We start from the raw sequence: 25,812 nt of genomic DNA on the forward strand, positions 1-25,812 counted from the left end.
TGAATCGCATGAGAAACGCCAATCGCCCGAAACACGCGAATTGCAAGAGAAACGTAAATCGTAAGAGAAACGTAGATCGCATGAAAACGTAAATTGCATAACCGTGCATTGCATGAGGAACGTGAATTAGTATGAGAACGTGAATGCATGAGAAATGTGGCCGCATGAGAACCCCAAATTGTATGATACAGAAACATGGAACGAGACGTGAGTTTTACGTGAAACATGAGTTGCGTGAGAAGCGGATGAGAAGACTTGCCACTGAACCAAGCCAATTAAAAAACGAAACAACCAGCTGAACCCATAGACGTGATGGGAAATTTGCAGTGGAAAATAAAAAATACTACCGGCCGTGTGAAATGAGTCACATCAGGCCATACGTACCTGAACAGCTAGGAACACCACCACTGGGGAAAGAACACAATATACAATAATTTAAAAGAAATATGAAGAACCTGAACCATTAACCCCTGCCCCCTCTCTGAATATAAGAAGACGTCACTCCTGACCAGGAGTGAGGGAAGCCCCAATGCCTACCTGACTGGAACAACAAGGCCCACTCAGGAATGCAACTCTGTGCTTCCGGCAGAAATAGCACCAACTGAGGGAAAAAGGAACATGAAGCCTAATGAACGTAATTCAGGAACCACAGAAAAAAGAACAAGCGAGCCCCTGCTATAGTCCGTGCCTGGTGTGGGGGCTCAACAGCCCACCCCTGTGACCCTCAAGCCTAGAGCAGACCCCATGGATGACCCCAGCTGACCGTGAAGTGACATGTGAACCTTCTGCGGGATAAAATCAACAGGCAAATCCCCAACCAGCAGACCCCCCGCACCCCCCCCGACGTGGACCCCGAACTAACTGAATTGGGAAGACAGCCTTCCCCCTACCTGCGCCCGCGGCGCACGTGACCCAGCTGGGAAAGACCTCCGCTATCCGGATCAAAAAGCCGAGAGACACACCGCCGCCGTCCGACACCTCCACGCGTATCTCGAGACCGGAAGTGACGATGCGGCACGCGAAAATGACGTCAGCGTCGCCCGGCCAAAGACAGGCTATTCATACGAGACCCAACGACCACGGACGAGGAGGTGAAAGGAGGGCAGGCTTTATATGGCCAGACTCCTCCTACAAACACCTGCGGTCAGCCTTCCACGAGTGAGCATTTTTTATACTTTTTTATATATAATAAAGCACAAATATATTGTGCAATGATGGATTTCTGCTTTTTTTTTTATTTATGTCAGGGGAACTGGCCCACGCACGTGCCGCAGCGACAACAACATCAGATCATTACAATACAGTAAAACATCCACATTATAAGGGCACAACAATAAACAATTAACAATGACGTCGTCACCCTCATTCGCTTGATCTCTATACGGACGGGTTTGCCTGTTTAGCGTCTGGCCGGCGCAACAGGCTCAAGGCTTGTCTTAGTTCACAGAAATGTGAGTTGTATACTGTTTTTACTTTTTATTAATAAATCACCCTGGTTTTATGCTATGTGAGGCTTCTCCTTCCTTACATGATCGAACTGCCATTGAGAGATTTGAGTTTGGAGTCCATCTGACATGATACCACACTGCGGACTCAGCTGATATCATTATCCTGCTGGATTTTACATGCTGATTTTGGTCCATTAGGACCTTAGGATCTGGTAAGCAGATTATTTGGATAATGGTGGTGGATTCACACTGGGCTCCATACGGGATCACAAGAATACAGTCGTTTGGAGTATGCACGGGTGTATAAGATGTCACACAACTTTATGGACTCTTTCACATATCTAAATTGATGGACTTTATGTGTCACCGTTCAATATACCTAATAGATTCACAAGGACTTTGCTTTATTGTCATAAGTCGTTTACTGAAGATTTAGCACTTATGTTGTATTGTTTCACGTTTTTTTATTAATTTGGTGATATATGCATAAGATATGTCTCTTCAGTGGTAGTATCTCTTGCTTAATACTTTATCACTATATGGTTCATGTGTAATTTACTCAAGTTTATTTAACACTAGCTGAATACCCGGCGTTGCCCGGTCTTCCTATCTTAACCTTTTGGGGAGGAAAATCATAGTAATATAAATATACCCATCTTTTATATAAGGGTGTAGGTAAGGGTTAATTTAACTGTCATATATTTTTATTTGGCATATAAGTAATATGTGTAGCAGGTATTATTGAAATATCTCCAGGCGTACAGAAGTTATGTCGGAACATACATTTCCCATTGATTTGCATGGGACTTTAAACAAAAACCCCCGACACTCACAAATGGGGGTAGTTAAGGGATAAATTAACTATCCTATAGTTTAAGTGGACATATAAGTAACATGTGACCAAGTGTTATCGAAATATCTACAGCCGTTTGGAAGTTATGAAGTAACATGTATTTCACATAGGGTTGAATGGGACTTTAAAGGAAAACCCCGACCATGGCAAATGGGGGTGGTAAGGGTTAAACCACCTATCCTATGTTTGTGGCTGACATACAAGTAACATGTGTGCCAAGTTTCATGTTAATATCTTTAGCCGTTTGGACGTGATGCTGGAACATACATACATACATACATACACACACACGTTGAGTTTTATATATATAGATTAGGTACACATATACATACTGTATGGGTCAAATGTATAGACTTGTTATACTCCCTCAGTGGTAGCATATATATTTATTACATAAGCCATCTGATCTAGCGCGACTATTTATTTTCTTTATTTTTATTCTGTTAATTTTTTTTGTAAATAAGTACGTTTTCTTCTTCAATTACGGGCACCGATGAGGTGGCAGTGATAGGCACCGATGAGGTGGCAGTGATGGGCACCGATGAGGTGGCAGTGATAGGCACCGATGAGGTGGCAGTGATAGGCACCGATGAGGTTGCAGTGATGGGCACCGATGAGGTGGCACTGATGGGCACCGATTGAGGCGGCACTGAGGCGCACCGATGAGGCGGCACTGATAGGCGGCACTGGTATGCAGCACTGATGGGCACTCATAGGCGGCACTGATGGGCACTGATAGGTGGGGACTGGGCATGGATAGGCACTGAGAGATGGCACTGATGGACACTGAGGGGTGGCACTGATGGACACTGAGGGGCGGCACTGATGGCATTGCTGGGCATCACTTGTTTTTTTTTACTAATTTGGGCCAGTCAATGCCCATGTTGCCAGTCAGTGCCCATTTGTGGGCACTGATTGGCATCTACTGTGCTAATTTTTTTATTGTTTTTTTTATTGTTGCCCCCTTCCCTGGTGGTCCTGGCGGCTTCCCTGGTGGTCCAGTGTGGGCATCCTATTTCCCTAAATAGCTTCCTTTACCCAAGTGCAGTCCTCCTTCACTTACCTCATCCTTCCATTTTGCTTTTAAATTTCCTTATTTCTTCTGAGAAATCCTCACTTCCTGTTCTTCTGTCTGTAACTACACACAGTAATGCGAGGCTTTCTTCCTGGTGTGGAGAAAGCCTCTTGTGGGGGGAGGGGGCAAGCAGGCAAGTCAGGACACTCTCTACTTTGCAGATAGAGAAAGGAGCTGTGTGTTAGTGGGCGTCCTGACACTCCTGTTTGCCCCCTCAAGAGGCTTTCTCCACACCAGGGAGAAAGCCTTGCATTACTGTGTGTAGTTACAGACAGAAGAACAGGAAGTGAGGATTTCTCAGAAGAAATAAAGCGGAGTTCCGGCCACAATTTCACTTTTTAAATATAAATACCCCTGTAATACACAAGCTTAATGTATTCTAGTAAAGTTAGTCTGTAAACTAAGGTCCGTTTTGTTAGGTTGTTACAGCATTTAGACACTTTATAAAATAGAAATTGACTGGGGCCATCTTAAGTGTGGGCATCATGAAGCCAGACTGTATGACTTCCTGGATTTCAGCCTTGCAGATCTCGCACATGCTCAGTGCTGCACAAGCAGTGTAATAGGTTTCAAATCAGGTTTCAGCACCTGTACTGTCCAAGTCACATGATTCTTCAAGACTGGGGAGTGCACAGACTCCTGGAAAGTTACACTCACTACATTCCCAGGAGTCTGTGCAGTGTAGGTTAGGAAGCTTAAGCACCTAGGTGCAGGAAGAGGGAAGATTAACTATTCTGCCTAGCAACAACACTTTGAAGGCATCTAAAAAAAAAAAAAAATTCTTAAAGGACTAATGACATTTTTTTAAAACTACTGATGTAATGTTATATTTATGGGTGGAACTCCACTATAAGGACATTTAAAAGCAAAATGGAAGGATGAGGTAAGTGAAGGAGGACTGCACTAAGGAAGCTATTTAGGGAATTTTTTTTTACCTTTACAACCCCTTTAAACCTCATGTCTTGAACAGTATTGTAACTCTAATGTCTCATTTTAATTTGTAAAGCGCTGAGAAAACTGATGGAGCTATAGAAATCCAATATAATAACAATACCTGACGTAGCTCCTCGGTAAAGATGGAAAAGACCCAAACGTACAAGAGATATTCCCTCCAGGATGGATAGGTTTGGAAATCAATCATTAAAACATATGCAAAAAGCCACAAAAATCCAATATACGACACAACATTATAATAGAACTTCACAATCGGAGCGTTGAAGAAAGCTTGAAGCTTCCAGAGACAGCTGTACGGTTTAAGTCTGTAGGAGAAATTAGGACAGAGTTGGTCAGCAGAGTTCAGTAATTACTAATGTACAATAATGTGAAAAAGCTTCTGCGCTACTGAGTGAATAAATCAACCAAAATATACAGTATAGAATGATTGCAGCAACAACTACGCAGTGTATACAGGCATACCCCGCTTTAAGTACACTCACTTTACATACACTCGCGAGTAAGGACATACCTGAAAGTGTATGTAAAGTGCCTTACAAGTACTGTACGGACATTTTGCAGCCGCAGTAGAAGGAGCTGAAGCTCTGAGAGCATACCCCACCCTGTTCCAGTGTGCCCCTGACACCCCCACTACAGACCCTGACCCCCCACTACACCCTAGAAGTGAAAAAGGGTATTGTTTCACTTTAAGTACATTTTCATTTTACATACATGCTCTGGTCCCGTTGTGTACTTAAAAGTGGGGTATGCCTGTACACAACAATAATAAGTAAATAGTAAATTAGGTCATTGCGCAAACATTATAAATAGATACATAATAAATGTGGGAAAAAAATGTGGAAAAGTGTTAGAAAGTGGTATAAGTCAGGGTTTGACAAATTTGCTTGGAATCTAGGAGCCAGCTAAAAAAGTTAGGAGCCAGAAAACGCACCCCGTCCCGACGTGCTTGCGCGCAGAAGCGAACACATACGTGAGCAGCGCCCGCATATGTAAACGGTGTTCAAACCACACATGTGAGGTATCGATGCGATTGGTAGAGTGAGAGCAATAATTCTAGCCCTAGACCTCCTCTGTAACTCAAAACATGCAACCTGTAGATTTTTTTAAACGTTGCCTATGAAGATTTTAAAGGGTAAAAGTTTGTCGGCATTCCACGAGCGGACGCAATTTTGAAGCGTGACATGTTGGGTATGAATTTACTCGGCGTAACATTATCTTTCATAATATTAAAAAAAATGGGGATAACTTTACTGTTGTCTTATTTTTTAATTTAAAAAAGTGTAATTTTTTCCCAAAAAAGTGCGCTTGTAAGACCGCTGCGCAAATACGGCGTGACAGAAAGTATTGCAACAATCGCCATTTTATTCTCTAGGGTGTTAGGATAAAAAATATATATAATGTTTGGGGGTTCTAATTAGAGGGAAGAAGATGGCAGTGAAAATAGTGAAAAATTACATTAGAATTGCTGTTTAACTTGTAATGCTTAACTTGTAATACCAACGGCCACCACCAGATGGCGCCAGCTCACACATCTGGTGGTAATAACTTGTAATACCAAAGGCTCACCACCAGATGGCGCCAGCTCACAAAATAAATAAAACTTTTTTTTTTTTTTTTTGCCCACCTTCCAAGCCAAGTCGCCAGGATGCTATTTCTAGTCGCCATGGCGACCTGGCGACCGGGATTTGTCGAGCCCTGGTATAAGTGACCGGAAAAAATTCTAACATAAACAACCACGAATAAAGTCCATAAGTGAAATGGCAGTCAACACTGCTAAAGAAATAGATGTCCACCAGTCCCAAAGAGAAATGAGAAACTCCAAAGACACTGGTCTGGTCTCCCAGAACGCTCACCTCAGTCAAGGATTAAATCAGCAGTACAGCGCCAAATGTATCCACCACACACTGGTTTCCTTGGTATCTCACGGTCCAAGTAGCAGATGCTACACCCGGTCCCTTAACAAAGTACCTGTATGCTCTCCGTACCAGGGAACAAAAGGGGGACAAACAAGGGCCTCCAATGGTGTAGTATAAGATTAAAGGAACATTTATTTACGTAAAAATGCGCTTACATGAAAGAACATAAACTAATGCATAAAATCATGAACAGTGGCGTCCTCTGCGCCGTCTCACGTCACTCCTGGTGTACGTCTGCCCACGTGTGTGGTGGATACATTTTGCGCTGTACTGCTGATTTAATCCTTGGCTGAGGTGAGAGTTCTGGGAGACCAGACCGGTGTCTTTGGTGGAGTTTCTCATTTCTCTTTGGGACTGGTGGACATCTATTTCTTTAGCAGTGTTGACTGCCATTTCACTTATGGACTTCATTCGTGGTTGTTTATGTTAGAATTTTTTTCGGTCACTTATACCACTTTCTACCACTTTTCCACATTTTTTATCCACATTTATTATGTATCTATTTATAATGTTTGCGCAATGACCTAATTCACTAATTACTAATATACAGAAACAATCATCTTCAGTAACCAAAATAATTCACAAAAATATAGGCAATGGTGACTCATCCAAAGCAGTCAAAGTTAGGTGACAAGAGGCAATCCTGCATTAGTCACACTAACCAGATCATCTTATCCGATTTGATGGTGGTCATAGATATAATATTAAATACTACCATCTGCATTCCTCTGAATTAGTACTGCATATCAAAAATTGGGAGAGAAAAAAAGAATTGGTCAAAAAGGAATACGGATAAATATGACTGCAATTTATTAATTATCCACATAAAAAAACACATTAATAACACAAAAAGTGCCAGTATCTCCACAGCACTAATAAAATTAGACGTTAGTCTAAACAAGGACAAGTGGCCACCACAATCATACGCACAGCTTACATACACCTGCAGGAATCAAAAAACTGGGGCATGATAAAGAATATATAAATCACAGGGCTAGATTGAGGATAGTATAGCTGCAAAAAAATCTGTGAAGCTGGATACAGTTCCAATCAATTCTATCACCAGTTCATAGAGGACAAATTCCACATGGAGATGAAGTAGATAGAACTACAATTCAATGGTAGACAGCAGCAAGTAAGTTATTGGAAACACTGCTAGTTTGGCAGTGATAGGTGTGATTACCATATAATGGGTATGAAAAGAAGGAATGGAGTTGCGCTAAAAAAGTGACTTATCAAAAAATAGTGAGCACTATAAAGTCCCAAAGAGAAAAGAAAAATCTTCTTTAGTCAAATATAAACTCTGTGAAAGTTCTGTGTATAATTAAATTTTCATTAAGAATCACAACGAGTGAAAAGATCTGGATCCCTGTTCCCTGAACATACTGACCCTTACCAGATTTTCAGATCCAAAGGATCAAGCCAAGCAGAATAGCCAAACACCTGGGCTGCACAGGAGATCAGGATCTTGATAAAATCTTCCCAGCAGTGGATCAGTGGAACATCCAGAAAGCAAACAAAGAAAAATAAAACTAGATAGTGTGATATTGTCAGGTAATCACACAACAACAACTCCCCTGGTGACTGGCAAACGGACAGTGTGACATGCAAACCACCACCAATATGCACACTGACCCTTACCAGAGTTCTGAATTAGATAGATCGAAAACACAGGGGGGATGTAGGCAGCCACTGCAAAGAACTTCTCCCAACTACAGTCCTCGGATTCACCAGGATGCACCAGACCATCAGCAGTCATGGAGGAGAAACTCACAATGGTGTGATAACGTTTAAGGCATTTATTAAACAAAAACGTAGTACACTTACATCAAATGACTTAAAAACAGCAAAAAAGGATCCGGCCGGCAGTAGAACGTGTAGTCCTCAAATTTCGGTGACGTCAGTACGTCTCCTCCCTGGAGAGACGTACTGACGTCACCGAAATTTGAGGACTACACGTTCTACTGCCGGCCGGATCCTTTTTTGCTGTTTTTAAGTCATTTGATGTAAGTGTACTACGTTTTTGTTTAATAAATGCCTTAAACGTTATCACACCATTGTGAGTTTCTCCTCCATGACTGCTGATGGTCTGGTGCATCCTGGTGAATCCGAGGACTGTAGTTGGGAGAAGTTCTTTGCAGTGGCTGCCTACATCCCCCCTGTGTTTTCGATCTATCTAATTCAGAACTCTGGTAAGGGTCAGTGTGCATATTGGTGGTGGTTTGCATGTCACACTGTCCGTTTGCCAGTCACCAGGGGAGTTGTTGTTGTGTGATTACCTGACAATATCACACTATCTAGTTTTATTTTTCTTTGTTTGCTTTCTGGATGTTCCACTGATCCACTGCTGGGAAGATTTTATCAAGATCCTGATCTCCTGTGCAGCCCAGGTGTTTGGCTATTCTGCTTGGCTTGATCCTTTGGATCTGAAAATCTGGTAAGGGTCAGTATGTTCAGGGAACAGGGATCCAGATCTTTTCACTCGTTGTGATTCTTAATGAAAATTTAATTATACACAGAACTTTCACAGAGTTTATATTTGACTAAAGAAGATTTTTCTTTTCTCTTTGGGACTTTATAGTGCTCACTATTTTTTGATAAGTCACTTTTTTAGCGCAACTCCATTCCTTCTTTTCATAGCAATTTTTGTTTGTATAAACATTTTGAGTTTGCAGCTGTTTTGTATTGTTTTAGAGAAGCGCACTTTTTCACTTTTTACCATATAATGGGATCTGTTTGAACCAAGCAAGGATTGCTGTAGAGGCTGCAATCAGCAAGATGCAGGGATGGACTGGCCATAGGGACTACAGGGAGTTTCCCGGTGGGCCGATGGCTCAGTGGGCCGTTTTTTAAACGGAGACTCTCTCAGTCCCCCCCCTCTGTCTCTTAGTCCCTCCCCTCTGTCTCTCAGTCCCCCCCTCTGTCTCTCAGTCCCCTCCCCTCTGTCTCTCAGTCCCCCCCCTCTGTCTCTCAGTCCCTCCCCTCTGTCTCTCAGTCCCTCCCCTCTGTCTCTCAGTCCCTCCCCTCTGTCTCTCAGTCCCCCCCTCTGTCTCTCAGTCCCCCCCTCTGTCTCTCAGTCCCCTCCCCTCTGTCTCTCAGTCCCCTCCCCTCTGTCTCTCAGTCCCCTCCCTCTGTCTCTCAGTCCCTGTGTCTCACAGTCCCCCCCCTCTTTTAGCCCCCTCCTCTGTCTCTCAGCCCCCTCTATCTCTCAGACCCCCCCTCTGTCTCTCGGACCCCCCCTCTGTCTCTCGGACCCCCCCTCTGTCTCTCAGTCCCCCCCCTCTGTCTCTCAGTCCCCCCCTCTGTCTCTCAGTCCCCCCCCCTCTGTCTCTCAGTCCCCCCCCCTCTGTCTCTCAGTCCCCCCCCCCCTCTGTCTCTCAGTCCCCCCCCCTCTGTCTCTCAGACCCCCCCTCTGTCTCTCAGACCCCCCCTCTGTCTCTCAGACCCCCCCTCTATCTCTCAGACCCCCCCTATCTCTCAGACCCCCCCTCTGTCTCTCAGACCCCCCCTCTGTCTCTCAGCTCCCTCTTCTGTCTCATTCACTCCCTGACTCTTAGGCTGCTTTCACACTGGGGCAGGCATTGACAGTAAAACACTGCTAGTTTTAGCAGCACTTTACTGTCGTTTTAGCTGCACTTTTCGGCGTCTAGCAGGCGCTTTTAACCCCCACTAGCAGCCGAATTCAAGGTTAAATGCGCCTGTGTAGCGCTGCTGCCGAAGTGCTTTGCAGGTGCTTCAGCTGCGGTGGCCATTCATTTCAATGGGCAGGAGCAGTTTGTACACCGCCCCAAAGATGCTGCTTGGAGGACTTTTTTAACGCCCTGGCAGCGCCCCAGTGTGAAAGCACTGAGGCTTTCACACTGGGACTGCAGCGGAGGCGTTTTTCAGTCGCTTTACAGGCACTATTTTTAGCCCAAAAGCGCCTAAAAAACGCCTCAGTGTGAAAGGGGTCCTACACTCACCCCCTCTCTTTTACACTCACTCTCTTTTTCTTACACTCACCCCCTTTCCCTCAACCCTCCCTCTCTCTCGCTCTCATTCCCACATTTTATTGAATTAAAGTGGGCCGGTCTGGATGAAGTCCAGGGCCAAATTTTTGTCCCAGTCCAGCCCTGGCAAGATGTACCATACTTCGGTACAGCTGAAAAACCAGATCACAATATCAAAAACTGCTTATTGCTTAGATCTTACCACCCTTGGAAAGTAGTCAGTATCTGTAGATTTCAGAGATTCCTCTGGTTACAGAGGCCGGCGTTTTTTTGCAGATTCCTTCAGTGGTATGGTGGGAGGTGCGCCCTCAAATCAGGTCCTCTGCATACCAAGGCCAGACCATTCAGTTCCAGGGTGAATAGATGCCTTTGTAATGTCTTTGAATGCCAGTAGATGGCAGTGTAGATAGGCAATAAGAAGTCAGCATGCAGTTTTAAATACTTGCTGTATGTCTCAAAGTGATGTCCGTGCAGTGGTGTATGCTGCAGTAAAAATAGATTCTTAAGTTGGGAGAGAAGGCCCCCAGTAAAAATATAATCAGGTGGCTGTAGTGGTGGTCAGTCCTGCTTCATCGCTGATAGGCGTGATGCTTACATGTTTCGATCCTAACAGATCTTCATCGGAGCATAGATGTGTGTTCAAGATCTCCCATTAAATAGCCCAGGGTCATTAGTAATTGTTTGATTTCAGCTGGGTTAATTAGAAATCAGATACATCCAACACAGTGACATTCAAGACAAACAGACTAACTAGTGGAGTGATATGGTAGCTTTTGCCGGAATTTTTTAAATACCCAAGTAAAAAATAAAATAAAAGTAGTGAATATAAATAATTATTATCTTATCACATTAGAAATAAAGATTGTATAGCAGGGTGTATCCTGTAAATAGGGAAGATGACACTGGTTTGAGGAAAAATGGTATAGGTAAATCTAAAAGGTATATATCAACCAATGAGGTTATTAACCATTTACGTCGCAAAGGGATAATTTACATAGATTTCCATTCCTCACTCAGTGCCATATCTTCCGATTTTGCACACAGGTATTGCATATAGTTTGAAGGCACTCAGGTATAAGTCTCATGTACAGGCAGATCAGGAAAGAAAAAGGGGGGGGGGAGGAGATGGAGTATTATGGGGTGAGATGAGGCAGGGAGTTTAGCTATAGTAGAATAACAAATTGCCAGTAATGGATGCCTTTTTCATGAAAACATACAGAATACTTAGATTGAACATTTTTTTAGAGTCATCCCATTAAAATGGGGGGGTATATATAGGCAAAAGATCAGCTAAACTTGAAGAGGATAGGATGACCCACAGTAATATTCCATTCAATATGGCAGCATAGGTCATGTACCCTAGGTAATTTAAGCTAGACATAGAGGGTATTTCAACAACCATAGTAATACCTGTGACCCATAAAGGGCGATCTAGGGGTCCAAAAAGACCGCTAGATTGCATTCATTATTTAACCCCTGAGGCTGGAGACTGCCTATATTGTATATCCACATTTTCTCTTTGCGATAGAGAATCCTGTCAAAATCGCCCCTCCTTGGGGGTAGATTAAGCCTGTAGATACCCCTACATCTAAGTCCATCCGGGACACCATTGTGGTATTTTAGAAAATGTAGAGATAGTGGTCGATCGTCATCTTTTTTGTTAATGCTTTGGACATGTTCACTTAGGCGGATTTTCAGTTGACGTTTAGTCTTACCGACATACATCAGACCGCACGGACAGGTGAGTAGGTAGATTACTCGAGTAGTCGAGCAGTTAATGAAACTGTTGATTCTGAAGTGTTTAGTGCCATCGGCACTATGAAAGGTATCAGTTTTTTCTATATATTTACACATGGAGCATCTACCACAGGGATACATCCCTTTTAGAGGTGGCAGATCTGTAAGCCAGTTGGGTTTAGTAGTTCTCTGGTACTCAGAGTGTACCAGACAGTCTTTTAAGTTAGTGGATCTTCTTGCTGTTAGAAGGGGACGATCACCAACAAAACTTCCCAAGATGGGTGCTTCAGATAATATGTGCCAGTGCTGATTGAGTATGGATTTTACCTTTTCCCACTGTTCACCATATTTTGTTATTATTCTGATTGGGGTGGTTTGAGTTTTAGGTGCTTGTAACCTATCCACACTTCGTTTAGCAAGAAGATCCTTTCTATCCGTTTGGTATGCACGTTTCTTGGCTTTACGAATGCAGTTATGGGAGTATCCTCTCTCCCTAAACCTGCTGTACAGGTCTTGCGATTCAGATGCAAAGTCATTTTCGTTAGAACAGTTCCTTCGAGTTCGGAGGAACTGTCCAACTGGAATACCATGAATAAGCGATCTAGGGTGGTCACTGGTAGCATAGAGGAGTGTATTCGCCGCAGTCTCTTTTCTAAAGGTTTTGGTCAGGATTTTTCCATTTTGGGCGAATAGGGTTAGATCAAGGAAAGACAAGGATTCCCTATGCCAAGTATAGGTCAGCCTTATATTCCTCTCATTCTGGTTTAGTTCTTCCATGAATGAATCTAGCTCTTGGGGGGTACCCACCCAGATCATGATCACGTCATCTATGTACCTCAGCCACAGACAGCAGTGGCCGAGGTACAAAGATGAGGCGTACACTATTTCATGTTCCCAAAGCCCTAGATGTAAACATGCATAGGATGGAGCCCAAGGGGCTCCCATTGAGGTTCCCCTAGTCAGGCGATAGTTTGTATTCATGAATTGGAAGCAGTTATGCTCAAGCATGAATTGCAGAGTGTCAATGATGAACTCATTCTGTGCTGCCAGGTTGGGGAACTTTTGGCAAAGAAAGTGGTCCACCGCCCTGAGTCCCCACTCATGGGGTATCGACGTATACAGGGATTCAACGTCGATCCCCACGAGTAGGGCCCCGTGGGGTAAGACCACCCCATCAAGATGACTCAGAACATCCCGAGTATCCTGAACATAAGAGGATAGCCCATGAACCAGATCTTTGATGAGTGCATCAATATATTTCCCGACTCTCTCCAGGGGTCCTTTAACTGCTGACACTATAGGCCTCCCAGGGGGATTAGTGGCTGATTTGTGGAGCTTAGGAATAATATAAAAGGTGGGAGTGTTAAATTCAGTGACCCTTATATATTCATATTCTCGCTTTGTTAGTAAACGTTCCTCAAGGGCGAACCTAAGTCTATAGTTGAGATCATCAATAATAGCGACAAAGGGGTTACTCGCAAGTTTTTGATAGGTATTTTTGTCGCCCAAAAGGCGCATCACCTCATTTTCATACATTTGTTGGGGCAGTAGGACCGTATTGCCCCCCTTGTCACTACTCTTGATAACTATATCTGTAGCCATCTCCAGCTCCCTACATGCCTTTCTCTCCTCTTTGGTAATGTTATCAATCCCTCTCCAGTTCCAATTAATCCTGGACAGGTCTTTTTGTACCTGTTCCAGGAAAAGCTGGATCCATTTGTGTTTTGACAATGCCGGCATCTTTAATGATTTTATTCTAAGATTGGAATTGCGTGGGGCATCAGATACAGGGACTATAGTGTCGTCCTCCAAGTCAAAGTCCTCACAATCATCTTCAGTACTGGGGGCCTGAGCAGAACTCAAAGAACTTTGGGTGATGAGTCCAAAGATGTGAATGTATTTGATGAATGGTTGTTTTGGAGAGGATGTTGGGCACCATGGGCCAGATTCACATAGAACTGCGACGGCGTAACGTATCGTAGATACGTTACACCGCCGCAAGTTTTCATCGCAAGTGCCTGATTCACAAAGCACTTGCGATAAAAACTACGGCGCAAGGCGGGCCAATTCAAATGGGCGCGTGCCATTTAAATTAGGCGCGCTACCGCGCCGGACCTACTATGCATGCTCCGTTTCCTAACTCCCGCCGTGCTTTGCGCGCCGTGACGTAATTTTTTCGAACGGCAACGCGCGTAGCGTACTTCCGTATTCCCGGATGTGTTACGCAAACGACGTTAAATTTTAAATTTCGACGCGGGAACGACGGCCATACTTTAGACAGCAATACGATTGCTGACTAAAGTTAGGGCAGGTCAAACGACGACTAACTTTGCGACGGGAAACTAGACTAGCAGCGACGTAGCAAATGCAAAAATCCGTCGGGGATCCGCCGTAACTGCTAATTTGCATACCCGACGCTGGTTTACGACGCGAACTCCACCCAGCGGCGGCCGCGGTATTGCATCCTAAGATCCGACAGTGTAAAACAATTACACCTGTCAGATCTTAGGGCTATCTATGCGTAACTGGTTCTATGAATCAGTCGCATAGATAGAAACAGAGATACGACGGAGTATCAAGAGAAACGCCGTCGTATCTCTTTGGTGAATCTGGCCCCAACTGAGTAAATCAGAAAATGGACTGACACAATGGATATAAGATATTATAAGTTGTTTATGTTGGAGACTTGGGTAGAGGTGTTTATAATGGAAACCTGGGTGGAGGTATTGATAATGGAGGTGCTCTAGTCACGGTGTATTAGAAAAAAAATATTGTAAAAAAAAAAAAAGAGAAAAAAATTCAAACAAAAATACATATTTACTGTATTATTATTTTATTTTTTACATACTGTCACCAGTCAGTGTCCCTAATCACTGCCACGCCCCTTATATGATAACGCTGTACTGCACTGATGACAGTGTGTTTTTTAAAATGTCTTTATTTTCCAAATAATTGTGACAAAAAATTACAACTTTAAAAAAATTGCCATGCCTTTTACTAAACATCTTGGACCGTCTACTTTCCAAGAAATGTAGCAGAATACATTTTGTGAAGAAAGATTTTTTATTTGCAAAATTCTGTAACAGAAACTAAGAAAAACACATTTTTTATTCTGTCGTTTTTTGTAAGAAAGAAGCAGGAAAACAGTGGCGATTAAATACCACCAAAAGAATGACCAGTGCTCACTACTTTTTGATCTGAAATTAAATCAGTTGTAAACCCTCATGGTTTTTCACCTTAATGCATTCTATGTATTAAGGTGAAAAACCTTCTGTACTGCAGCTGCCCCCAGAGCCCCTTTTTTCTTTCCTGAACCCAATTGTTCCAGCGATGAGCACAAGCACAGGAGCTCCAGCCGCTGTCTTGGGTCCTCACTGGATATATTGATAGCAGTGGCTCCCGCTGCTGTCAATCAAATCCAGTGACACAGGAGCCGGGGGCGGGGCTGAGTCCTGCTGCCTGTGTCAATGGACGCAGCAGCAGGACTCGGGAGCGCGCCCGCACAGGTGCCCTCATGGAAAGCGGCACTCCGTCGGGGCACCCGATGAAGAGGAGGAGCCAGGAACGCCAGTTATCTTGCAGATTCACCAGCCAATTATCTTCTAAATGATACGCAAATATAATATAAACAAAATGTACCTCTTAAACGCCTACTGAATGCCATGAAAGAATGCATACTGGCACACGGGCCGGGGTCAACCTCACAACTGACTTTTGTCAATCAGGAATGTTGGAAAATTTGCATTTGATCAGTAGCTGCAGCTAATAAGCTGCAGCGCTGATTAGTGTATTATGACAGAGGAGGAATTCTTGCTGTGCTATTGTATTCTGACTGCAGGGGTTCCTCCAATGTCAGAATACACTTGTCATGTCACCTGTGGCCAGGTGACAAGTGCACCCCGTTGGGGTCAAGGATGCACCTCAGGGTAGTGAACCCTATAGCGGACTGCTGCTATCTGAGAGGAAGCGTGAACCCAAGATCGCCCAGGGCGCGGAGTCTAAGACCCAGCTTTGTGTTCACCAGAGCCTCTAGTGGTGAGGATGGCCTTCGCCGCAGCTGGATACAGGATTCCCTAGGTCATGCTTAGGGTTGCCACTGCATCCCTTTTTAAACAGAACACATATGAATTACACAGGTTCTGTGGCTGATTAAGGTGGTAATTGAACTCAAGTGGAGCCTTATCTAAATTAAATTAGCCTCAGAACCTGTGTAATTCATATGTGTTCTGTTTTAAAGGGATGAGGTGGCAACCCTAGTCATGCTCCACAGAGAGAGAGAGGGGAAGCAGCAAGCAAGACAAACAGAAGTGATGGGTAAGCCGAGGTCAGGGCAACAGGCAGACAGGGTAACCGGGGGACAGGTCAAGGGCACAGGCAAACGGGAGAAGTCAGGGACAAGCCAAAAACGGTACACAGGGAGATACACGTAGCACACTGCAAACAGGAACTTAAGCAAAGCAACACTGTTGAACAGCACTGCAGGCCTGTAGTGCAACAGTTAATATAGACTTCCTGGGATGGCCTGGGTGGGGCCATACAGGAAGTAGAGGAGATAAGAAGGTAACCATAACATAGTCAGGCCTCTTAATGGACAGATGGAAACAGGTAAGCTGCCAGACTATTGCATATCCATGACAAAACTGATCAGCGTCGCAGTAACTTGGATGGGGGAATCAGTTCTTTTTTTTTATCAGTCCTGTGGCTGATTGAAAAAAACGAATCATCTATGCTCAGCCATATAAAAGCTGTCATTGTCAGCACTGATAATCTTTAATCATGACTTTGTAAAATAATAACAGTCTCTCTCTGTCTTACCTTTTTGGTTTGTTTCTGGAATCTTCACGGATATTTTGTTTTCTCCGCTCATTTGGACCTTCATTGAGCAATGATGGGGAATTTGTAAAGCCTTTCCTACAACAAAAAAAGCACAGGTAGAATTGTCTGAAATAAACAATAGAAACTGAGTGCATATCTAAGCATAACAAGACATTTTATTAATGTCTCCACTATGCATATTTGTTGTTCTTTGTATGTCATGTTTTCCTGTACCTGTAAGTAGATGCATATTCATGCAGCATTCTTGTTTGTTAAAAGCACATTTATATACAATTAGGTTGATTTCCTCTGCATTATTGCAAGATTTGTCCAAACAGTTACCCGAAAGTAAAAAAAGAAAAGCAAAATATGTAAGAAAACTAACAAGCATTGATGTCTTTTCCTCACTAGTTACTACAGACGTGGAAAGTGCTCTGCATGCCCTGGGCAGAGGCGGCTCTTAAATTAGGCAAATTAGGCGGTCGCTTAAGGCCTCACACTCAAAGGGGCCTCACAGGCAGCCTAACTTACCCAATGCTTTACCCCAGTTTTGAGGAACAGGGGACCTTAACGCTGCTGTGCTCAAGCAACGTTAAGAGCCCTGACTCAAGAGCGAGGCCAACAGTGTTCATAACAACCAGTGAATATCGGTGACACCACCCCTTGTGACGTCAATGACCCAGCATGCCCTCAGTCAATGACGTCACAAGGGGGCAGGTTCAGCAGGTGACATCGCCGGGTGGCCCCCGCCCCTTAGTTATTAAACAGCAGGATCTGGAGGTCACCTTGTTAAACCACCGGCCAGGGTATTGGGGAAGAGGCTTTTGTCCTTGAATTATTTTTCCCATCATGGGCGTGGGTGGGGCCCCATGTCAAGTTTTGCCTAAGGCCTCACAAAGCCTAGAGCCGCCTCTGGCTCTGGGCCCTGATTCCAAAAGTATCTATCATTGCTAACCATCCATCTACCTTTCACCACTTATATTCAAACAGCCTGGCTTTCCATAGACCAGACATCTTGACAGCAGTATACGCCAAAATCCATAAATCACTAAGAAATGATGGCAGACTGACCTGAAGGTGATGATGAAGTTGCTGTAGATTAGAGGGAAAAGCAACATACACAGCAAAAGCTGGATGAAGCCATTGTCCACGGAAAGTTTCCCCCACCAGGTCTTCGTGAGGAATGTCTGTGAAAATACAATAGACAGGCTATGGTTTTATTGTCTAACGTGGCGCCAGAAATCAGACCAATGAGCTGCAGAATAATTATCGATATGGCTAATCTGTAAGCTCAATAATTTGAACTACCTATTAAACTTAAACTGAATCTATGGTCAAAATTAAAATAGGCAAGAACTGCTTGAATTACTGTAGGTATCTGAAGGGGAATGGAAGTGACTGGAGAGGATTGGAAGTGACTTGGGGAGGCAGGAAAAGGCTAGACCTAACTTGATGTGATTGTAGGTGGCTGAAGAGACTGGATGACACTAGAGAAGACAGAAGAAGACTGGAAAGTACTGGAGGTGGCTGAAAGGTACTGGAGAAGACTGGAAGTGACAAGAAAAGCCTGGAGCAATGAAACATAGTGAAATAGGAGAAGGGCTGGCATGACGGGGTTAACGGGGAACAGTGTTTTCCCTTGGTAAGCTGGGGCTGCTTTGTTACAAGCAGCTGGATTGGATGGTGTTTTTCCCTTGGTAAGCTGGCTGCTTTGTTACAAGCAGCTGGATTGGATGGTGTTTTTCCCTTGGTAAGCTGGCTGCTTTGTTACAAGCAGCGGGATTGGACTGGAGGAGGTGGGGGGAGAATGGGAGGTCATAAAGGGGGGACGGAGCCTGCCCTCGTGACCACACGGCGTGAGGAGAAGTTCCCGCCCACCCTCCCCTATGGTTATGTTTATGTTTTTTTTTTGTGTGTGTGTGTGTCTTCGGTGTAGTTTGTGTCTGCTTTGTTTCACTGCACAGGAATCGATGGAGAGTTTGTCGTGGCAGCGGGTGTTTGGTCTCTGCGGGTGAGGAATGGTACCTTCAATAACAGAAGTTAGGACCTGTCGGTGAGATAGGTCCGTATATTGGGAATTTTCAGAGAGAGGAGGTTATCGGAAAATATTAGTTTCGGTTTTGTCTCTGAGCCAGCCGGTCGGCTTGAGGCCAGTCAGTTTGATTTAGAGACCGCAGGGCAATTCATAGTTATATATATTGGATAGGTTTCCTGCAGAGATCAACACGAGGTGGAGTGAATAACAGATGTCTAATATTTATGTTAATTTAAATTCATTAATAAAGTAAGGCTGCTACGGCCTATATATTTCCCCCAACTTTCGGTGTGGTTTTCAGTTTATAATAAGTACGGGGGATTGGTTGGATATTGGGGATAAAGAGGGTGGTGAAAAATAGAGGGACATCTGTTATACCATAGTCATGAGGAGAGTGGAGGAGACTGATGGGGACATGAGGAAACTGGTAACACTAAAGTAGACTGGAGGAAACTGGAGATGACTGGGAAGGGAAATTGAAGCAGCCTGGAGAAAACTAGAACGGACAGGAGGAGAGGGAGAATACTGGATGTGACAGGAGGAGCACAGAAGAGACTGGAGAATGAAAGTGATTGGAGGAGAATAAAAGACTTGAGGGGACTGGAAGAGACTGAAGGAGAATGAAAGTGATTGGAGGAGAACAAAGAAGACTGGAAGAGACTGAAGAAGAACGGTGAAACAGGAGTTGACTAGAGGAGGCTGGAAGAAATTGGAGGTGATGAGGAAAACTGGAGCAGACAGAAAAATTCTAAAGGATATTGGAGCGGACAAATGATAATTGGAAAGTGCTGGAAGACAGTGGAAGTGACTGGAAGGGACAGGAGGAGGCAGGAAAGACTGGAGGTGACTGAAGATGATTGGAGAGGGCTGGAAGAGAATGGGAGGGGGGCATGAGGAGACTCAATGGGACAGGTGAAGACTTGAGGAGACGGGAGTTGAGAAAAAAGACTGATGGAGTTTGGTTGTGACTGGTGAAGACTAGGGGAGACATAGTGTGACTGGAGGGGTCAATAGAGGACTGGAATAGACAACAAAATACAGGAGAAGACTGGAGAGAGATGGAGGAGACTGGAGGAAACAGAAGGCCGGAGGAGATTGGAGGGGTATAAGGGAGATTGGAGGGGACAGGAGGCGATTGTTGGAGACTGAATGGGACAAGTGAAAACTGCAAGGCACAGAAGAAGACTGTAGGGAATGGGATGAGACTGGATGGAGGCAGGAGAAGACTGAAAGTAATTGGATGAGAAAAGAATACATACTATAGGAAGCTGGAGGGTACAGGTAAAGACTGGAGGAAACTGGAGGGGACAAGAAGAGACTGGACAGAATATGAGGAGGCTGCTGAAGACTGGTGGGGACTCCAGAGGACTAGGAGGAATGGGAGGAGAATGCAGGTGCTGAATGGAAACTAAAAGGTGACTTGTGAATACTGGGATTTACTGGTGGGGATAAAAAGGTGACTCAAGGGAACTGGTTAATGCTTGTTAAGACTGGTGTTTTTTTTACCTCATAACATCCACTGGGGTTACTTAATTTTCCAAATGTTACAACTGTAACAGGAGGAATATAGATTGTGCATTAAGATTTGGTGTTGGAATAGATTTTCTACATAAAAAGCCATTGTGACATCATGTTACATAGCCAAATATACACTGCCAACCTTGGCCCGGATTTACAAAGCACTTACGCCGACGTATCTCGAGATACGCCGTGTAAGTCTATCTATGTGCCGTCGTATCTATGCGCCGTGCCCACAACCTGAGATACGCCTGAAAATAGGCTTCATCCAAACGAACTAACTTTCCTACGCCGGCGTATCTTGGGTGCATATTTACGCTGGCCGCAAGTGGTGCTTCTATTGATTTCCTATTCACATATGCTAATGAGGGAGATACGCTGATTCACGAACGTACTTGCGCCCGGCACATAATATACGCGATTTGCGTAAGTCCTACGTCCGGCGTAAAGTTATTCCCCATATAGGAGGCGCAAGTCATGCAAAAGGTATGGACCAGGGAACACAGCTGTCGTATTTTACGTTGTTTACGTAGTACGTGAATAGGGCTAGGTGTAGGTTACGTTCACGTCGTAGGCAGTGATTCGACGTATCTTAGGCAGTTGTTTTGACGTGATTCTGAGCATGCGCACTGGGATGCGTCCACGGGACGGCGCATGCGCCGTACGTTATTCGTAACTTTATGACGCTCAGTCCTTCATTTACATGGGGTCACGCCTCATTAGCATGGCTCACGCCCACTTCCACCTACGCTGGCTTACGCTGAGGAAACCCAGCGTATCTTTAACAGCGACTGGGGGCGAGTGCTTTGTGAATACTGTGCTTGCCTCTGTGCGCTACGTCAGCATAGCGTATATTCGATACGCTACGCCGGCATAAATATGCGCCAATGTATGTGAATCCGGGCCCTTGAGTTTAAGTCTCTCCTCTGGACACTTTTTGTACAATTCTATCCATTGTTTTACTAGTAATTGTTAGACCACTAATTATTTTTTGTCTCTTCATCATAAAGGCTACAACTTTCTGTTTTGGATATGTATCAGGTAAGGTAAAAAGGCATTTCTGACAAACCTGGACACCTCCTTGTGACATAAAAGACAGAGCTTGAGACTGCTGAGCCAGTTTCAGGGCCGTGGTCCTTCCCCACTTGGGGGTCACATGGATCAAAAGAAGTTCTGCCCGTTTCTCATCACTGTGATAACATTCAGAAAACACTCCTGTTCAGAGTACAGGAAAAGAGAAATTGATGGAAATGGATGCATGGAAAGATTGATGAGCATTTTTTAAAATGTAGTAAAATGAGAAAGTGGAAAATAAGTTTAAAGATGAAGTGTAGGTAGGGCAATTTTAAGACCATTACATTGGTCCAGCTTGGCCCACTGTAGTAGCGGTGCCTAGTATAGTGATTGACATACCTGTGGGATCCCATGGAAGGTGACAGAGTATGCTTACATTGGACCAATGCAACTATGTAAAAAACAAAGCTTTAGCTTTAAACACCTTCCGCCCACTGTGTTTGGATCACTGCTCAGGCAACTATAATTTTACACATAGCGCCCACTCAACGGGAGCAGGGTGCTACACATGTGTTCAAACATGGCAGTGTATGATATGGCTTTGGTGGGCTCTCTCCCTAAGGGGAGGTACTTCAGCAACTAGAAGTATTGTCTCTCACAGATCCACTGCTGATCAGAGCAGATCAGACAGACCGTGTGAGAGGCCAAATAAAGAAAACATATATAAGTAAATATACATTCTATTTAAATGTTCAGTTTGGGGTCTATACCGTGTTTCCCCGAAAATAAGCCTGGGTCTTATATTAATTTTGGCAACAAAAGACACAGTAGGGCTTATTTTCGGGGTAGGTCTTATCATGTAATGTGCTGTCTTCTCTTCCCCTCTCCCTCCCTGGCTGTTAGGAATCCCCAGTGTGAACTTAGTTAAAATGCTTGTAAAATCTTGTAATCCACTCTATTACAGTATTATATAATGTACAATGTGTGTATTTATGTAATATAATTGTGCCAAATACCTTCATTATAGCGCCGCTCTGCGCTTTTGTGACCTGCCGGAGCTCTTTTCCCTACATTTATGTTACAGAAACACACACATTGTACATTGTGTACTACTGTAATAGAGTGGGTTATAGGATTTTAAACTAGGGCTTATTTTCGGGGTAGGGCTTATATTGCAGTCCTCCTGGAAAAGTACGCTAGGTCTTATTTTAGGGGTAGGTGTTATTTTCGGGGAAACAGGGTATACATTGCTTTTAAGGATTCCTGACATTCATTCTGTTCTCTATTAGCCTCAAAGATGTAATAAATATGACCTTCCATCTCTTCTCTATTAGATGTAAGCTGTGACAATCAAGATCCTTATACCTCCTGTTCCCTATTGGACTGTAAGTTTTAATGAGTAGGACCCTCATATCTCCTGTTTCATTTTAGACTGAAAGCTGTAATGAGTAGCAACCTCATACCTCCAGTTCCTCACTGGATGTAAGCTGTAGTGAGCATGACTATAGTATAACAGATGCACTTCCCTTTGTAACCAACCCATTTATTTCCAAACCTCCCAAAACCCCCAACCTCATTAATTTGAGACCACACCGTAGGTTGGGGAAAACATATAGCTAGATTTAGTAAGAGTTAGGTCGGCGTATCAGTAGATACGCCAACCTAACTCAGAATCTGCGCCGACCTATGTTTAAGTGTATTCTCAAACAGAGATACGCTTAAACATATCTAAGATACGACGGCTTGCGCCGTCCTATCTTAGGTTGCAATATTTAGGCTGGCCGCTAGGTGGCGCTTCCATTGCGGTCGGCGTAGAATATGTAAATCAGTAGATACGTCTATTCACGAACGTACGCCCGGCCGCCGCAGTACATTTACGCCGTTTCCGTAACGCATTATCAGGCCTAAAGTTATTCCATCTATTAGATGGAATAGTAATGTTAAAGTATGGCCGCCGTTCCCACTTCGAAATTCGAAAATTTGACGTCGTTTGCGTAAGTCGTCCGTGAATAGGGATTTACGTCGTTTACGTCCACGTCGAAATCAATAGGCCCGTGCGGCGGACTTAGCCGCAATGCACACTGGGAAATGTAGGCGCCAGGCGCATGCTCAGTTAAAAAAAAACGTCAATCACGTCAGGTCAAGCCTCATTATCATAAAACACGCCCCCTCAGCCGAATTTGAATTAGGCGCCCTTACGCACGCCCGCTTTAGGCTACGCCGCCGTAATTTAGCAGGCAAGTACTTTGAGAATCAAGTACTTGCCTCGCTAATTTACGGCGGCATAGCCTAAACACGCTAATCTACGCCGCCGCAAAGTTGCGCCCATCTCTTTGTATCTAGCCAATAGACCGTAGCAGCCTTATTTATTAACACAACTCATAAATTAACATTAACATAAAAAACATCTGTTATAACCCGTAAATCCAAACTAGTGTTGGTCTCTGCAGGAAAACCTCGATCACCATCATGTAAATAAATTGCACTACGGTCTCTCTCAATATGCTGATAGGCCTCAAGCCGACCGGCTGGCTCAGAGACAAACTGTGACCGCAGTGCCCCATTACCAATACTTCCAGCTAACCTCCGTTATCTGAAATCCCAACATCAGTACCCATCACCGACTGGTCCTGAACTCTCCTTTCCGAGGTGTCATCCTTCACCCGCAGAGACCAACACCCGCCGCTGCCACGACAACTCAGCAAAATACTCCTGTATGAAACCAAGCAGAACACAAAACACAACCACAAACTGACACACATACACGTAACAAAAACTCAGGGGAGGGTGGACGGAACTTTGCTCCTCACTGCGTACCCAGGGGGCGGGAACAGCTCCTTTTCTAGCCTCTCTGTCTCCACCCCCCGTTAGCCATCCAATCCTGTTACCCCTTACTACGTCCACCGTTCCCCTAGTCATGCCAGCCCTGCACTTAAAGTGAAGGTTCCCCCGAAAAGTTAATTTTTAACATTAGATTGAGGCTCATTTTGTCAAGGGGAATCGGGTAGTTTTTTTTCAAATCTAAGCCGTACTTACCGTTTTAGAGAGCGATCTTCTCCGCCGCTTCCGGGTATGGGCTGCGGGACTGGGCGTTCCTATTTGATTGACAGGCTTCCGACGGTCCCATCTATCGCGTCACGATTTTCCGAAAGTAGCCAAACGTCGGTGCGCAGGCGCCGTATAGAGCCGCACCGACGTTTGGCTTCTTTCGGCTACTCGTGACGCGATGTATGCGACCGTCGGAAGCCTGTCGGAAGCCTGTCAATCAAATAGGAATGCCCAGTCCCGCAGCCCATACCCGGAAGCGGTGGAGAAGATCGCTCTCTAAAACGGTAAGTACTGCTTCGATTTAAAAAAAAAAACTACCCGATTCCCCTAGACAAAATAAGCATCAATCTAAGGCCCGGTACACACGAGCAAACATGTACGATGAAACCGGTCCGTCGGACCGTTTTCACCGTACATGCCTGCCAGAGGGCTTCTGTACGATGGTTGTACTAACCAATAAACAATACGCGGGGCGTGTCCGCGTCGTCGACGCGGTGATGACGCGGCGACGTGGGCGGGCCTGCCATTTAAAGGCTTCCACGCATGCGTCAGTCATTCGACGCATGCGAGGGATGGCGGGCGCTCGGACATGTACGGTAGGTCTGTACTGACGACCGTACATGTCCGAGCGGGCAGGATTCCAGCGGACGGTTTTAAAACACGTCCAGGAATATTTGTCTGCTGGGAAAAGGCCCGGCGGGCAAATGTTTGCTGGAATTCGGCCCGCTCGCGCCTACACACGACCGAACATGTTTGCTGAAACTGGCCCGCAGACCAGTTTCAGCATACATGTTTGGTCGTGTGTACGGGGCCTAAGGGTAAAAAAAAATTTCCGGGTGAACTCCCGCTTTCCATTGGCTCCGGGCTTTTCTGGACTCTCATATATTCCCTATTAGATAGTAAACTATCATCTTAACACATTTGTCTTACCTGCAGCGTGTTCCTCATAAAGGTCGGCAAGTGCTGTCATCTCCTCTTTTTCCTTAGAGTCTTCCTCCTCCTTAGAGAGAGCCTTCAGGATCTTGGTGCAGGCCAGGGCTCCAGCTACACTATCCTGAGTCTGTTGGGAGGAGAAAATAACAAGTCAAAGCATGACACCATGACAGTTTTAATGACACAGAAGTAATGATTTTTATACTTTCTGATAGATAGGCAGAGGCGGCTCTAGGCTTTGTGAGGCCTTAGGCAAAAACTTGACATGGGGCCCCACTCACACCTATGATGGGAAAAATAATTCAAGGACAAGGGCCTCTTCCCCACACACCTGGCCAGTTGTTGTGGGGGTCTGGGGGCAGGGGGCTTATAGGAATCTGGAAGCCCCCTTTAACAAGGTGGCCCCCAGATCCTGCTCTTTATTAACTAAGGGTCCGGGGGCCACCCGGTGATGTCACCTTGTGAACCCACCCCCTT

The 25,812-nt window shown here is 44.6% G+C and overlaps 1 protein-coding gene across 1 annotated transcript in view; it reads right to left on the minus strand.

The window, feature by feature from the left end:
• The window catches only part of LOC120928184 (transient receptor potential cation channel subfamily M member 2-like), a 199,865-nt gene that overhangs the window by 83,397 nt on the left and 90,656 nt on the right, over positions 1–25,812 (minus strand). The window contains exons 14-18 of the mRNA XM_040339294.1: positions 25,333–25,462; positions 21,410–21,555; positions 17,859–17,974; positions 16,788–16,883; positions 4,431–4,635 (exon numbers count right to left, since the gene is read on the minus strand). Of these exons, the coding sequence (XP_040195228.1) occupies positions 4,431–4,635; positions 16,788–16,883; positions 17,859–17,974; positions 21,410–21,555; positions 25,333–25,462 (693 nt within the window). The remainder of the gene's footprint in view (positions 1–4,430; positions 4,636–16,787; positions 16,884–17,858; positions 17,975–21,409; positions 21,556–25,332; positions 25,463–25,812) is intronic.

Source organism: Rana temporaria, chromosome 2 (genome assembly GCF_905171775.1).
Source record: "Rana temporaria chromosome 2, aRanTem1.1, whole genome shotgun sequence".
Classification (NCBI taxonomy): domain Eukaryota; kingdom Metazoa; phylum Chordata; class Amphibia; order Anura; family Ranidae; genus Rana; species Rana temporaria.